General features: G+C 42.1%; 1 protein-coding gene across 7 annotated transcripts in view; it reads left to right on the forward strand.

Moving 5' to 3' along the window:
- Positions 1-17688, forward strand: part of LOC114584561 (protein Lines homolog 1-like) — an 85569-nt gene that overhangs the window by 8270 nt on the left and 59611 nt on the right. For 6 of the 7 annotated variants that reach the window (XM_028706527.2, XM_028706533.2, XM_028706525.2 and 3 more), the window contains one exon: positions 3478-3649. In XM_028706527.2, the coding sequence (XP_028562360.2) occupies positions 3478-3649 (172 nt within the window). Of the gene's footprint in view, positions 1-3477; positions 3650-6101; positions 7300-17688 lie in introns of those variants that run through there. The other variant, XM_028706534.2, reaches the window with a different exon arrangement.

Genomic DNA, 17688 nt, shown 5'->3' on the forward strand with positions numbered 1-17688 from the left:
GCAATATAAGTGGGCAGGAAATTGTACCTGTACATACACATCTTGATCTAAAGAGGAAAAGGAATACTTATCAAAAAGCTTAAAGGGAGAGTGAGCATGACTTTTGCCACAGACCCATGCTAAAAGTAAAGTGAGAAAGGGCAGAAGAAGGGTATACATGCCCTGAAGTGAAGCATAGCATCATTCTGGTTCTTCAGAGTGTAGAGAAAAGGGGGTCCATGTTGGCGTTTGTGAACTAGCCAGCCATTAAAAATCAAGGGTATATGTCCTATTTTGAGCCAATGTACTCTTATTGGGGGGGGGGCTTTTGAATGAGCAATTGTCAATTCATTTTATTCTTTCGTTTCATTGTTTATTTCCTACAAGTTCCTATCCCCCCCCCCCCATTTTGATTTCTTTGGTCAGTTGGTAATTGAAAGGACATACAGTGGTACCTCAGGTTACATACGCTTCAGGTTACAGACTCCACTAACCCAGAAATAGTATCTCTGGTTAAGAACTTTGCTTCAGGATGAGAACAGAAATCATGTGGCGGTGGCGCGGCGGCAGCGGGAGGCCCCATTGGCTAAAGTGGTGCTTCAGGTTAAGAACAGTTTCAGGTTAAGAACGGACCTCTGGAACGGATTAAGTACTTAACCCGAGGTACCACTGTAATCCTAGTGAGAAATTTCTGTTTGTTGAATCCTAAGTTTAGATTCTGTTGTCTGTGCAGGTCCCCCACAGGGGATATTAATTATGTTTGGTAGTAGCACAAGATTACTGTGCTGATCCTTACATTAAAAGGCAAGGAGTTTACCAATGCATTCCAGGATGCATTTCGGCTAAGAAGTAGCACCAGGATGGGGTTAGCAACGGGGATCTGTTTTTATATCAAGTTATGCCGACTGTACTGCTGCCATTATCTACAGTAATAAACCATAGGAAAAGTTCATATTGGCACCCGCATCTACATTTCTTCCTGTCTGTGTATGGGTTAGAGGATAACCAGGAGTGGAGCCCACAGCACTTGCTCAGAAAACCAAAGTGGAGCTAAAAAGTTTAATGATTCCTGTAAGGCAAGACATTGCCTGAAGGCCTATCAAGGCACCAGATAGTTGCTTGGATACATGCTCTCCCAGTACTTTGTTTAAGCTGCAAGCTTTAATCAGTAAATTAAGACGGTTGGATGGTGCCTTGCATGTCTTCTTCAGGCAACTCCTACAGCCAAGCTAGTGCTGGATGTACTGCTCTGCTTTCCTTTGGACCACATCAGTGAGGTCAAGAGAGGGGTCTTGTTGTCTGGGCAGCCCAGGACCTTCGTACACGCTGCCCAGGCTTGCACGCGGGGCGGGGGGGTCACTTCAGTGCTGCTAACTCAGTGGTTTGACTACACCCCAGAGGCACCCTCCATTGTCTCTCCAGACAGACAGATACCAACAGCAAAGCAGCTAAAGCTTTAGTTATGTAAATAAGGACCACTTTAATTGGTGAGGACTAAGCAAAGGTCACTCTTTCCCCCCAAAGGTTGTTGTTTTTTAATTCTGAAGAAGTGTGCATGCACACGAAAGCTCATACCAAGAACTAACTTTGTTGGTCTTTAAGGTGCTACTGGAAGGAATTTTTTTTGTTTTGACTATGGCAGACCAACACGGCTACCTATCTGTAACTTTAATTCTGATGTTCGTATTGCTGTAATAGGAAGTTAAAAAGAAGATGCTAAAGGTGGTTTTTAACAAGTTGTTATAGGTTTTGTATATCAAGTAGTGAGATCATGAAAAGAACTTTGTCTTGAAAATTCATAGAAATCCTAGAACGATGAATTGCTTTTGTGTGTGTGTATCAGCACCCGTTCTTTGTTACTCTGCTAGCCAACTAAAATGGCTTTTCAGATTTTGAGATTACTTCCATCATGGCTTTGGGGGTGTATGTGGCCAAGTAGTTCCAAATGGGGGTGGGAGTATGAGCTGATGTTGAGAGAAAAGTACAAGAATTCAAATTTTCCATGCAGTATAATTTGGCATGTCGCTTCTCTCTAATTAGAAAGTTCCACCCATAGATGTCTTGATTAAGAAATTGGAATCAATTAATTCTTTAAAGGAGAAGCTAATGATATGTATGTATAGAACCAGTTTTGCACATTTCAGAAGACCTAGCCCTCAGGGTTCCTGTTTGTTGTCTGTGGCAGACAATCTGCTGTGTCAGGTCCTTTTTTTACCCTTCTGAACAAAGCATCAAGTTTCACTTTCCTAGAAGCTAGAAACTAGCCTAGGTTATGGAACTCCTCGCCTGCTTGTTAGTATTAACCAAGCACCAAACGTACTTGGTTTCAAATATCTGCACAAGACCCTTCAGTTTTGCCAGGCCTTTTCTAAAGTGTAGCTCAGTCCACCCATGTGAAGCCTTTTATGCTGTTTTATGGCTGTGTTGCATTCACTGGCTAGATACTTGTTTATAGGGCTGTGAGATAAATATTAACCCTTTTGGGGCTCAATCCTGATTTGTCTCACGCTACCTTTTAGTCCAGGGACGCAGGTGGTGCTGTGGTTAAACCACAGAGCCTAGGGCTTGCTGATCAGAAGGTCGGCAGTTCAAATCCCCGTGATGGGGTGAGCTCCCGTTGCTCTGTCCCTGCTCCTGCCAACCTAGCAGTTCGAAAGCACGTCAAAGTGCAAGTAGATAAATAGGTACCACTCTGGTGGGAAGGTAAACAGCGTTTCCGTACGCTGCTCTGGTATGCCAGAAGTGGCTTAGTCATGCTGGCCACATGACCCGGAAGCTGTACGCCGGCTCCCTCGGCCAATAAAGCGAGATGAGTGCCGCAACCCCAGAGTCGGTCACGACTGGACCTAATGATCAGGGGTTCCTTTACCTTTACCTTACCTTTTAGTCCACCTGGTTGTAAATGTTCAGCAGCTGCCCCTGGAATAGTGGTAAATATCTCTAATGAAAGGCAAATAGTGCAAAAGGGGATGCTACTGTGGCACAAATTAACCCCTTTCTTCCACTTACAATTTATTTGTTATCTGCCTGCTTATACCTCCACCGAGCCTAAAAGGCCCATATTGTCACTGGAGTGGGAGGCACAGAGAGAGCAAGAACTATGGTGGTGCATGGATGCATTTCTGGCAATTTTGTCTCCTTTCGCCAGCCAGCTTTGGCAAGATTGCCTGGGTTCGAAAGGCTGTTTTATCATTTAGGCAGGCTTAGGATAATGCAGAATGAACTTAAATTAATGTTACGCCAGATTTGTTCCACAGGCTTCCAGTTGCCTCCCATCACAAGGTATTTGGAGGTAATATGCAAATTCACACTATTTCTTGAAACTTTCCCTCTGTATTCCTTCTGAAACCTTTTAGTAGAGCAGTTAGTGATAAGTACCCAGTCTTAGAGCATGTGCAAAAGGCACACTTGGGAACACTCAAAAGTGAATGTTTGGTTTGATTAAAGGGAGCTTGGCTCACAAGGATCCTTTCTTCTCCTTCTCATTTTTGCTTTTAGTTCATCTGGAGAGTATTATGCACCCACTGCTGGCATTCTTAAAGAGCCATGTGTGGTCATCTCACGCATCTGAACATCCTTGCGCATGGCTCTCTACGCTGTTCATAGAACAAGACGACGACATGTTGGAAGCTGCGAAAACTTTATTAACAGTTCATTTAAAGTTTGAAAGGTTAGTGTCCATTTTTCACTTTTCTGAAGTCATAAACCTTTTATTTATTCATTTATTTATTTTTTAAAAAAACATTGGGCATCACAAATAAGAAAATGATTTCATCTATATTTCAGGTAACAGTTCAGCCTGAAGCTAACTTCAGGGAGTAGGGGTAAAAGGTAGAAATGGGTTTAAAAAGGACGCCATGTAAAAATGAATGTATTACCAAGAAAGTTATTTTTGTTTCAATCAATCCTGGTGGTTGGCAAGACGGAATGTTTCAATGTATGGCAAAAAGGTATTTCTAAATATATGGCAAGGGGAAAAACTGAAAAGATAAAATATTGATAAATGTGAAAGAGAGAGAAGGTTTCCCCCTGCCATATATGAGATTATATTATGAAACATCTTGTCTATGCTGGTTGAAGGAATGGTTGACATTGGAAAAATCTGCATATTTTAGACTTAGAAGGTCATGATGTTTTTGGTTGGCACGCTTATTTGTGGTATGAAAAGGTGGAATTACATAAAGGATTTACAAACCATATAATTAGGAGAAATTTGTATATATGGGATAAATATAAAAATCTGTTGGAGGAAAAAACACCACTTTGGCTTTCACCATTGGAAGTCATAGGAGTAAATAAAAAGATTATGACGGAAGGTGGGCAACTTATAGAAATTTATTAAGAGAGGATGGATGGAGGAGAATTTAAATTAAATGAATTTAAGGATTTATCGGGAATGTTAACAACATGGATACAATATCATTTGAATGAAGTATTTAAGAAAGATGTGAAACGATTTGGAGAACAATTATCACAATTGGAAAGACACCTGTTGGAACGTAATGTTAAAGTGCCGTCTAAAATGTATAAGATATTGGAATGGGAGACAAAGGATGAACAAGTAAAATCATCAATGATACATTGGGCAATAGATTTTTGTTATAATACAGATATGGAAGCATGGGAACAATTGTGGAATACGGGCATAAAATTTACAATATGTTATGCTTTAAGAGAAAATTATATGGAAATGTTATATAGATAGTATCTAATACCTAATAGATAGGAGAAAATGTATAAATCAAAATCGAATTAAGTGTTGGAAATGCAAAGAGAAAGAAGGGTTTTTTTATCATATATGGTGGTTTGTAGTAAGGCTAAAGCTTACAGGGAAATGATATATAATGAGTTGAAAAAATATGTTTAAGATAACATTTGGAAAAAAACAAAGAACCCAGAAGCTTTTATCTTGGAAATTAGAGGTGCAGAACTACCCAAACAGTATAGAAATTTATTGTTGCTTCAAGAATTACAGTTTCACAACACCAAATCAAGGAGTATCATGTCCTTTGGGCTTGTGGGGGTGGCTGAGGTTTTTTTTTAAGAAACAGCAACAGGTGTCTCTGCTGCAGAATTGCAATTGTTGCATTATATATTGGATTTTTGGTTTTATATTTTGATGTTCTGTATTCTAATGAAATAATCATGTAGTGTTTTAGTAAACGGGAACCTTTGTTTTGAAAGCTGGGCTGCAAGTATAATGAATAAATGCAGACTGTAGCATTGATTAATATAAGCCTTTTGATCAGGTAAAAAAAGATTTAATCTGTTTCAAGTTGGAAAACCTTCTCTAGGTATTTCATCACATTCATGTCTACTATGCATGTTGTTTTTCCATACTGATTTGCTTAGTATTCATCGTAGTAAATCATTCTAATAAGTTCAGCATTTTTTTGTTTATTTTAAACCGTAAGAATTGCTTTGCTGGATAAGGCAAAGGATTCACCTAGGCAAGCATTTTTACTCGAACAGCACACAGTCTGATATCCTTGGGAAGCTCACAACATGGAGTAATGCACTGTCCTCATGAGTCCAGATCACTGACCATGAACCAGGATGCATCATCATCATCATCATCATCATCATCATCATCATCATCATAAAATTTTATTATTCATACCCTGCCCATCTGGCTGGGTTTCCCCAGCCACTCTGGGCGGCTCCCAACAGAACACTAAAAACAGAATAAAACTTCAAACATTAAAAACTTCCCTAAACAGGGCTGCCTTCAGATGTCTTCTAAAAGCCAGATAGCTGTTTATTTCCTTGACATCTGATGGGAGGGTGTTCCACAGGGCGGGTGCCACTGTCGAGAAAGCCCTCTGCCTGGTTCCCTGTAACCTCACTTCTCGCAGCATATATTGGTTTCATAGCCTGCTTTGTAGTAGGAGATTAAGCCACAGTTTCCTTGTTTAGATATAATTGGAAACTATGGTTTGACAAGCCCTGGAAATGTTGACGGAGGATGATGTGCATGGGCACCATGCATTACACTGAACTATGGCTTATTATACCAATCTCATTATGTTCGGACCAGGCTATGGTAAATGACAGAACTTTGCTAAAATGTTCACTGATTCAAAAGCAATGAATTGCTTACTCTACAACTGTTAACTTTCTAGGTTCTGGCACAAAGCTGGTCTTTCCTTATATCATTCTGATGATGGAACCTGGGCTGCTTTTACACATCAGAATGGCTGCAATCCCCATTGTATCTTCTTATTTTTGCTGAAAAGTATTTCATTTGATGCCACAGTTCTACTTGATTTCTTGATTTCATCTGAAACCTGCTTCTTGGAATATTTTGTAAGATACTTAAAGCTTCTTGTACAAGACTGGGACCATTTTGTCAAGATTTCTAAATACTTCAAGACCACCTCTAATGGAGAGCTCAGCTTTTCTATGGTGAACTTGCCCTGCCGAGAAAAAAGTGCCTACCGGCTAGACTCAGATTTGCAGGATGCTTCGTATGATCCCCCATCCGGTACTGAGATCCTTTCAACCTCTTTCCCAAATTTTTCTGCACTGTGGCATACTGACAGTCAAGCTGTAAAACCCAGCAGATCTAACCTTTTGCAAGAGTCTGATAATACATCTTTGGTGGGAGCCCTTCAAAGGCTGGTGGATTATGAAAGCTCAGAAGATTCTGAGGTGGAATGGATAGAAGAGGAGAGTTTGGCAGACATGAGGCAGACACCTTTAAATCGAACTTGTGCAGAAGTCACTGGCCTTATGGATGTGGGTGGCCAGACAGAACGATTTGTGTTGCCTCAGGAGACTTTGGATACTTCCTCACCTTTTCACTCCACAATTTTGCTAAATAAACTTGGATCAGAAGAAGGGGTGCTTCAGAAATCAGTGAAGTGTTTCCAACAAGTGCAAGAGTCGGTTTCTAGACTACACCGAAGAAACCTCTTTCCGTACAATCCAAGTGCACTCCTGAAGCTCTTGACTTCTGTTGACACTATTAGTAGCGAGCACAGATCTGCTTCAAAGAAGTTCATAGTCTAAGGATCTGTAGTGCCCATCCCCCGCCTTCTCCCACTTAATAGTTTTCAAATGAGTTTTTCCAGAAGCTTAAAGTTTACCAGAACCTATGGTCAGAGGCACGTTCTTTGGGATTTGTCTATGGGTCATTAAAAGCTGGTCCAACTGGATGAGAAACACGGACTCTTTATAATGACTAATCCTTTGATGTGTTTAAGTGTGGAAGTGTTTGACTGGAGGATATGGTCTTGCCTGTGGGTATGTATAATTCAGACACTGGGGGTGAATTTTTAAAAAGAAAATAATAAAAATAAAATAAAACCCTGAATTTTATTTTTGGTCTCCTTGATATTCCATCCCAATGGAAAGGCATAACATTTCTCAACAGGAATAGCTATCACTTTTAAGAGATAGTAGGGCAGCTGTGTGCTCCATCTCTGGACAGGCATGTACAGTGTCTAAAATAATTAAACAGAATCAAAGTTAATAGTTTTATCCAGTACTGCTGTTCTGCTTATGCAACAGACTTCCTCCTGCACATTGGAACTTCTCCTTCACCTCCCCCCTTGCTGCACCCTCAAAATCTGCTCCAAAAGGTTGAGGGACCAGCCTGAACAAATTTTGGAGGTGCACAGGGAATGCCTGTTGCTCAGTATTTGATGCAACTCAAGAGTTTCAGTCTTTTAAAAAGGTTGTGAAATGAAAGGCATGGGCAAAGGAGATAAAAGTACACTTACTTGTGGCTGCTGCAGAAAATCTGGATCCTGGGAGTATTCTGCCTCTAATAGTCTTTTATAACTTGTTACCCCACTTCAAACTGAACACAGTCCACTTACCATATATGATGGCTTAGCAGGGAATCAACGAGTCTTCTCTTTTTCACCATGCAGGCAGGAAAAACACTGAGTGTACCAAGCACCTGAAACATCACAGCACTTCTCTGGGGACTGTGCTCTGCTTGGTGGGTAACCACAGGTCTGCAGATGTTGTTCTTTGTTTACCTGCTGCATCTGATATATAAGAACAACTCACTAGATATGTATCAGGTCTGCAAAAATTGTGATTCTCGAAGTCAAATGTTGTCCATCCGTCATGATGTCGACATAGGTCCTCGTTCAAATGTTATAGGTAAAGGTAAAGGTACCCCTGCCCGTACGGGCCAGTCTTGACAGACTCTGGGGTTGTACGCCCATCTCACTCTAGAAGCCGGGAGCCAGTGCTGTCTGCAGACACTTCCGGGTCACGTGGCCAGCGTGACAAGCTGCATCTGGCGAGCCAGCGCAGCACACGGAACACCGTTTACCTTCCCGCCAGTAAGCGGTCCCTATTTATCTACTTGCACCCGGGGGTGCTTTCGAACTGCTAGGTTGGCAGGCGCTGGGACCGAGCAACGGGAGCGCACCCCGCCACGGGGATTCGAACCGCCGACCTTTCGATCGGCAAGCCCTAGGCGCTGAGGCTTTTACCCACAGCGCCACCCAAATGTTATACATGCATGCAAAATGCCCAGAGTTGTGCAGTCCATAGGAACATGTCCATTACACACCAATTTCAGTGGGAAATGCCAAGAAAACACAGGCTTCAGTTGCAGGTTTGAAACTTACTGAGTTTCTTACAAAACATTGGGCAACTTAGTATATACAGAGGTAAATCTGTGCAAAGATTCCACAGGAAAAGCCTGGACCGACAGGTTTACTTGGAGCAAGGAAGAAAGAGAAACAGGTAAGAGGCAAGGAGAATTACTGGGAGGGGAGCGGCACTAGGGGTGCAGTAGGCTGCAGTGAAGCCCTAAATGCGATGGGATGGACTCTGAATGTAGTTGGGAAGCAGAACTCACTTTTTCAACTGTCACCTGGGAGCAGTGTTGTATTAGATTGTCCCAGTGGGAGATACAGGAAGCAGAACTTACTCCATCAGCTCTGCTGTAACAGACCAGGTCCCTTGAGCACCTCCTACCCCTGAACTGGGCCAGCTGGTCTTTGAGAACAACTGTTTAAGAACTGGCTTGAATTTGATTCTCTCTTCCCCACTTCTCCCCTCCCTGACCCTTTCCCCTTAGGTTGTAAGCCTGTAGGCAGGGATTGCCTTGTTCTAACTGACTGACGTAAGCCAGCCTGGGAGCATTTTTGTTGGAGGAGAAGGTACAGATTCTGCGAACAAATAATAGTAATAATATATTATGCCAGTTGAGAAAAAAGAGAGAGAAATGGAAAGTTTGAAGTGACCTGCTTCAAAGAGAAAATTACACTTCTCAAACTGCAAAATATTGTGGTTTGGAAAGAATGTATTTCCCATACCAGAAATGTTTCTTCCTGGAAAGAAGATATAAGGAGGGCAAGGAGTTATCTACATAATAAATTGTGCCATTATTTCTCATTTGAAAGCATTTTGTCACTGCACAATGTATTTTTGTGATATGCCTAGTGGGAAAGTAGCAGGAGATAACATTTCTTAATCTTTGCGATTATCTTCAGCAACTTTGCATTGGCACATTGTGGAGACTTAAGCGCCATGCTTTGCTTAGGTACAAATTGGGAAATCTTTTTGCATGTCAGTGATGTAAGCAGGGAGTGTATGGGAAGCTACCGCACATGAATATCTCGTTTTTCAGGTAAAATTGATACTGAATGCAATTTCCAGTTTTAAGCATGGCGATAGGATTTTTCCATTGTAATAGCTGAGAATTGCTGCTGTTTTAAGAAAGCACTAGAGCTTGCTCTTAAGCGTATTACAAATAATTAGAACAATGAGATGCAGTAGAGGGAATATTAGATTTAAAGGTGGAATCCCAGCTGAACCTGTGGACTATGCTCTCTCAACATTTATCTCCCTTTTTGTGAAAAGGGAATCATCCATCTCCCATCATGTTTATGAGGATGGTTGAGACCAGGATTGTGAAAAAAACAAATCTGGAAATGTAAATATAAAGTAGAACAGAACACTTAAAAAGAAAGCATTGTGAAATCCCTCTTAATTGTAATGTTAGTTCATATTATAAAGTTTTTGTAATTTTAAAGTTATTCGTATTTAGCCCTGAAATCCAGTTTCGGATTGAGGGTGGTTTATACATTTTTAAACTAAATGCAACACCGAAACCTCATTACTGAAGAGCAGCAAAGGGACAGTAGAGTAGAAAACATTAGATAAGAAGGTGAGAAGTCAGATCACCCATGAGAATGGAAGGGATTGTGAAGAGAAAGCCCTCTCCTGCTTGTCTCTCTTCCACCGCAGCTGTCCAGCCCCTTTGCAAGCTGCCTTCAAGTACTTCTGCGAGCTTATTCAATCTGGTTAACTTCCCATGTTACTTACTGTTTCCAACCCTAACTCTGTGGAAAGCCATCTAATTAGACTTTAATTTGATTTTGACCTGTATTTTAATTTATTGTTCAATTTTATACCAATGTTATATATCTGACGTTAGCCACCCTGAGCCCGACTTTGGCCAGGGAGGGTGGGGTATAAATAAATTTATTATTATTATTATTATTATTATTATTATTATTATTATTATTATGGTGGGGTTGTAGTCATGGCGCCAATTCCCACAGCCTTCCTCCGAGCGTGGGGCTGAGCAAGGTAGGCTCACTTGGGCTGGGAGGAACTTTGATGGCCAACTCCCTGCTCCCCAGCAACCTAAGATGAGAACTGTAGTCCAGGGACACCTGAAGAACGCCACATAGGCTACCCCTGCAGTAGTTAATACACTTCTAGTAGAAGTCTAGTAGAAGCTGGTGGCTGTGCCGCAACTATGGACTGGAGTAGGCTTTTTCAAGAAGACCTGGGGTGTTGGTTGATTCAAAATGTTGGGCTTCCTGCCCAACACCCCAAACTAGCTGTGCAGGTGACCATAGTCAAACAGTGTCAAGTGGCTGAGCTCTTGTGACAGCATTGAGATTAGACGGTATAATCCTTTCTGTACTTCTATCACTGATTTAGTGGCATTTTTTTGCACACCCCTCCATCATGGTCTGGGTAACCTTGCATTTTATATAGCGGGAGGCTAATCTGCGTTGACCTCTTGAAAATGTCTGAGAACATTGTACCATCCCCCCAAGCCCAAGCATTGACAAGGAATCTCAGGATCAAACAGTGTGGGAGGCAGATTCATACAATGTTAGATATTTAATTTGATACCCATTACATTACCGAAGCAATTTGTTGTCTGTTTTTGCTGTGCTACTTCAGCAAACAGGATTGCCCTGGAGAATGTCGCTTGAGAAAAGCATAGCCTATATGTTCCTTCCTGGAAAGAATCTTTCTTAATGCACTCTTTATGTAGACAGCCCTACAAAGTGCTGAGCTGGGATTGTCTGTTGCTTGGTTGAATCTAGTGACATCTAGCTCCAACAGTCATCGAGTTTCAGGGAGCTGGATCTAGGCAGCAAGGTGTGGCCCTCAGGACTCTTCCCAGGCTCCACCTTTTTTGACCCTGCTGCGTACCCTCCGGTAGTTCTTCCTGGCTGGAAGGTGGTCTTGAATATATCTATATGTCTTGTAATAATATCTCTTGCTTGCCAAGATGGAATAAGCGGGTGAGGATTGCAAGGCTGAAATGTACCCTACTGTACAAAGGTCAATTGCTCCACTCACCTTTTTTTGCCTCTGGCATTGCCTCCCATTGTTATCTGGCCCAGTGGGTTGGAGTGGCATCGTTGAAAACAGTTCCCCACCCTTTCTCCAGGATAATGATGATGAATGACCAGAGTCACTTCAACATAGTGTCTCTCCCACCCCGTGTCAGCACTGTGAGGCTTCCCAGAAGGATGTTGAAAGCTGCCAAGGAAGAGAAATAACTTCTTTATGTATGCTACAACAGCGGCAAGAGTCTTGATTGCACAAGGATGGAGGAATGAGGAAACCCTGACAAAAGAACAGTGGCAAGAGAAATTGATGAACTATGCAGAACTGGCAAAATTGACATGCAAATTACGAGACAAGGATAACTGTGACTTCAAAGAAGAATGGGAACCCTTCACAATTTTTTTAAAAAGACAACAAAATGAATTGGACTCCTTGGCAAGTTTTGAATAAACATACACAAATTTATTGAGTGATAACATAGAAGATAGATAAGATAAGGATGTAAATAGTTTTATCATATGCAGAAGTTCACATTGAATGAGAAATCGGAGAGAGGAGCTGAGGAACGTCGAAGGGGAGGTGGGGGGGGAAATGGGGGGAATAATGAAGATTTGTTTTGATAATTTGCTATGTTGAAATTGTGTATGTGTGTGTATATCTATCTATCTATCTATCTATCTATCTATCTATCTATCTATCTCCAAGGGAATCAGCAAGGCCACAGTGTTCCCTAACTGCCAGTGCTCGCTTGACTATTTCCATGACAGTTTCAGTCGCCTTCCTGTCCAGGAGAGTCCAGTGGCCAGCCTGTTGCACAATGCCATCCCAGAGTCTGAGAATACTTCATTACTAGGACAACATGCCAAGAAGCAATTCTGGTGGCTCACCACCACACTGGGCAGAGTCATCGGTTTCTTATTCTAGCGTGGGCAGCTTCTGTCCCTGACATAAAGGACGGCTAGGAAGTCATTTAGATCCATTAGCCTCTGGCGGAAGACCATTCTAATAGGTCCCTCACCTCTATGCCATTTAGAAGCCATTGAAAGTCAAAACTTAGCCGAACAAGAGGTTAGATTACCAGCAGAATTTACATTACAGGGATGGGGAACCTGTGGCCCTGCAGGTGTTGATGGATTACAACTCCCATCATCCCTGACAATTGGCCATGTTGGTTAGGGATGATTTGAGCTTGAGTCCCAATAGCATATGGAGGGCCACAGGTTCCCCCTTCTGTGCTCTCTTCAGGCACCCAGCATCAAGTATGTGGACTCAGAATTGGCTGTCCAACAGGGTTCCCAGTAAAGGAGGTAGAATCCCAATAGACCACAGCAATTGTCCGACAAGAATTGTGGCTCTGCCAGTTGTGAGATACAGGGTGGCATCTCTGGGATCCCAATGCTTGCAATATCTTGAGTAGCCTTCCCACAAGAATAATTAGAGTATATAGTTTATGTCATTTATACAGTGGTACCTCGGGTTACATATGCTTCAGGTTACAGACTCCACTAACCCAGAAATAGTACCTCAGGTTAAGAACTTTGCTTCAGGATGAGAACAGAAATCGTGCTCTGGCGGCGCGGCAGCAGCAGGAGGCCCCATTAGCTAAAGTGGTGCTTCAGGTTAAGAACAGTTTCAGGTTAAGAACAGACCTCCGGAATGAATTAAGTACTTAACCCGAGGTACCACTTGTACACCTGTGGTCCCAAGTGCCTGTGGAATAATTTATCAGGCAAACCTTGTCTCCTGGCTTAAGTTCTTAGTAACATTTCTTAGTAACATGCACTTAGTAACATTTCTCAAATAATGGGCCTGGGGAAGAGCAGTAGGCCAACTCCCAGTGTGGTGTAGTGGTTAAGAGAGGTGGACTCGTAATCTGTGTTGGAAACTGGCCCCCTCGGGGGGACCACTAGGGGCACATTGGAAGATGGCCGACAATAACATCTCTCCGACCCACACGAGGTAATTAAGAGGCTGTAATGGGAGTATGCAGCCTCCCTGCCCCCCCCAAGGGAATGGGGGGGACTGCCTTTGCCTGCTGTGCCCATAAATCACCCCCAGATTCGAGGGGGTGTGGGCACTAGGCTGAACGCCCTTGTGTGGACTTCGGCTCTCCTGGACGCTGTCTCTGATCGCGCCACTAGCTGCAGCAACTGGAAAATAAACAATTAGGAAGAAGCAAATGCACATATTTCAAGTGAGGAAGGGGGAGTAAAGACTGCTAATTGAAGGGACCTCTACGAAAGAAGACGGGTCGGATAAACAGGAATATATCATGAGAAGACACATCAAGGCTCGGTATGTCGGCAGTGGGACTGGATGGGGGAGGGGGGAAAACTTTTCTTTCTTTCTTCTATGTGATTAACCAATAATCCCGCCCCATAAATCTGAAATGCCGATCAAATGACCTATGCTGGATGATTTAAGACTGTGTGAAAACAAACTCTAACCAAAAGCATGTTTTAAGGAGACCGAGGAAAGTACAAGAGCTTTGGGATGACGCAGCAAAAAACAGCGTCGCCATTTTGGCAAGTTCTGTCAAAAGATTTATGTCTGGGAGGAGGAACGGGTCTGTTTTTATACTGCGGGTGAACCTCAGAGGACTAAAGAAGGCGACAGATTTGTGAAGATTAATGATGGAAAGAGCGCTTTTATCTATGGAAGTGATGATATATGGAAACCATCTCGATATGGCTATTGGACGAACGGGAAAATTCACACAGGATTACAACTTGTTTTATAGCTGCTTAAGGAGATTATCAGAAGAGGTCGTAAAGAGAAGGGAAAATATACGAAAATAACAAGATGAGATGTGGGAAACTGCAAGATAGGATTGGATAGAATTATGAACATTATTTGGACAGATTTGTGGACATTAATGCAGCAGCAAGAAGATGATTGGACCCCCCTTCGGAACTTAAAATATGGGTACCCCCCACAAAAATTTTAAAATTCGGCTTTGTAATTTGGAATTTATGTGATGTGATGTGATGTGATTTGATTGGTCGGTTAATAAAAATTATTATTTTTTTTTAAAAAGGAAACTGGCCCCCTCGGGAAAGGCTGACTCCTCTTCCCAGGCACTCGGGGCCTGTTGCTGGCGATCTACCCTGGCTGGCTTCCGGACAGACCAGGGAGGTCTTCAATAAGCGACCCCTCCCTCCTGAGAAGTGCACACTTCCCCCTTGCATAGCAGCAGGAGAAAGAAAACAGTCTGAAAAGTAGTCTATTTGGTTCTACTTTACTTCACAGACTGCACACTGTACAAAGACAAGACTTCTCTCTCAGAACCGGGTTCGCGTCTCTGCTCCTCCACATGCAGCTGCTGGGTGACCTTGGGCTAGTCACACTTCTCTGAAGTCTCTCAGCCCCACTCACCTCACAGAGTGTTTGTTCTGGGGGAGAAAGGGAAAGGAGAATGTTAGCCACTTTGAGACTCCTTTGGGTAGTGATAAAGCGGGATATCAAATCCGAACTCTTCTTCTTCTTCTCTTTTTCTTCTTCTTCTTTTTCTCTTCTTCTTTAGGGCCTCAGCACTGCAGACTTCACCATAATCTTTTGTTTGTACCAGTGCAAGCTCCAGCTACTTCCTGCATGCTGAGTAAAAGCGGGAGGGGGGAGAAGAGAAGAGGTCTCCCTCCTCTGAGAGGAAAGGGCCAGAGGAGGTGTTGAAAGAAATCAGAAAGAGTGATAAAAGATTATTTTTCAATAACGATAATTAAGCAGAATAGAGAGGAAGGGATGAGGAACATAGAAAGCCACCTTACACAGAGGCAGCCTGTAGGTCCATTTAGCTCAGTACTATTTGCACTGACTGGCAGCCTCTCTGCAAGGTTTATGGCAGGGGGTTTCTCCCAGTCCTACCTGCAGATGTTGGGGATTCATCCAGGGTCCTTTTGGTTTCGAAACGTGCCTTGCCACCAAAGCACGGCATTTCTCCACTGGCAGAGGTGTGTGTGTGAATAAAGTACAAGGTAATTCGAATCCTCGCGACGGGGTGAGCTCCCGTTGCTCGGTCCCTGCTCCTGCCAACCTAGCAGTTCGAAAGCACGTCAAAGTGCAAGTAGATAAATAGGTACCGCTCCGGCGGGAAGGTAAACAGCATTTCCGTGCGCTGCTCTGGTTCACCAGAAGCAGCTTCGTCATGCTGGCTGTACACCGGCTCCCTTGGCCAATAAAGCGAGATGAGCGCCACAACCCCAGAGTCGGCCACAACTGGACCTAATGGTCAGGGGTCCCTTTACCTAAGTGTGAAAGGCAAAGCGGGGAAGAAATTGTACAATATGAGACATGTCCACTGCCACAGACCTGCATATGGTGGCCAGGACAGAAGGTGGTGGGGGTGCCAAGGAGATCATGCCAGCCTGAAGTTGGTGCAACATTTGGACATGGTTTGGGCGCAACAATGGCTCGGAACGAAATGGATCCCGAGCTGGCTCCACCTCACCCCTGGAAAGGCCTGCTTGGGGGCTTTCCATTGGCTGCCAGCAGCAGGGATCATACAGACAGCACACCTGCCTGCACATTCACTACGCAGAAGGGAAAGCACAGTGGCAGTGGAGTAATGCTAATACCTGCTTTCCCCCCCCATCCCCGTCCCGCGGATGGCAGTAGGTTAAGCCTAGCAGGACTAGGTGGAGGGACACCTCTTCCCAGTCCAGCCCCGAGCCCAGCAGCAAGAGGGAGCTGAGTTGCTCAGAATAATTCAAGATGCTGGCAGAGATTGTCCTTATGAGACGGGGACTGTGGGAAAAGCAGATAAAATGGATATAGAACACGTTGTAAATGTGCTGGAAGCAATGCAGTTCCCAGAACAAGCAATATTATTCTACAGTGTTAGCCTTTAACGAAGGGTACCATCCCATACATACTTACATGGGGCATAAATCCCATTGAGCTTAGTGTGGCATACATTTGAGTAAGATAATCATATGCTTACACCGCATGGTCTTTGATAATGTTTATGACTCAGTGTTGAGAAATGAAAGTATAAATTGTAAATCTAATCTGCATTAGATCTAAATTTCCTTTTAAACTTTTTTTTTCCTAAAAGGCACTACACTTTTTACTAAAAACCGACCAAAACTCTCATTTAAATAAATGAAATGAATTTATTTATTTAAATAATTAAATGAAATGAATTTATTTAAATAAATAAATAAATGAAACGAATTTATTTATTTATTTAAATAAATAAATAAATGAAATGAATTTATTTATTTATTTAAATAAATAATGAAATGAAATGAATAAATGAAATGAATTTAAATAAATAAATAATTAAATGAAATGACTTTATTAAATAAATAAATGAAATGAATTTATTTATTTAAATAAATAAATAAATGAAATGAATTTATATAAATAAATGAAATGAATTTATTTAAATAAATAAATGAAATGAATTTATTTAAATAAATGAAATGAAATGAATGCAATTTAAATGAATAAATTTATTTATTTTTAAAAAATGGATTCTTATCTATCCTGCTGACATGTCAATTAAAAGGAAAATATTAAAGGTGGCTTTTGCTGTTAAGAATCAGTAGTGCACTTCATAACTATTTCAAAACAATAATTACATTGCAGTTTTGGTCACAGTTACAGACTGTCTTCTTGCTTTTCAGCAGCATTTCTACTGAATTAACTTTCTTACTTGCTGAACATTACTTTGTTTTATGTAACTAAATAAATGCAAATCTATTACTGTCTCTCCTACATTTTGGGGGAGGGCACTGCTTTTTCCTTGAAGTGCGAACACAGGGTAGCAAAATGGACTTGGACCTGAAAAATTGTGCCTTGTTTCCAATGGACTAATTGCACCATTGCTTAATTACTCCACGATTAAATGTCCTCTTCTGCAATAGCAGTACTGGTTTGATTGCTCCATTCAGGGCTGAGTTTACAATTTGACATATAGATATTGTAGTCTCCAAAAATATGGTGTTATCTTTCATGCATGGAAAGCTTAGATTTCCTCCATTCATGTAAATTTCATATGCTTGCTTGGCCAGATGAGCATCATAGTCATGAAAAGATCTACCGTATCCCAAGTGGGTGTTAATGTTGTTGATCTTGTTACACGGGAAAATGTAGCCTCTCACCTAAAGCATGAAGCAACTTGCTGTTCCCTTCCCCAATCCA

This window comes from Podarcis muralis, chromosome 14 (genome assembly GCF_964188315.1).
Source record: "Podarcis muralis chromosome 14, rPodMur119.hap1.1, whole genome shotgun sequence".
In the NCBI taxonomy this organism is placed as follows: domain Eukaryota; kingdom Metazoa; phylum Chordata; class Lepidosauria; order Squamata; family Lacertidae; genus Podarcis; species Podarcis muralis.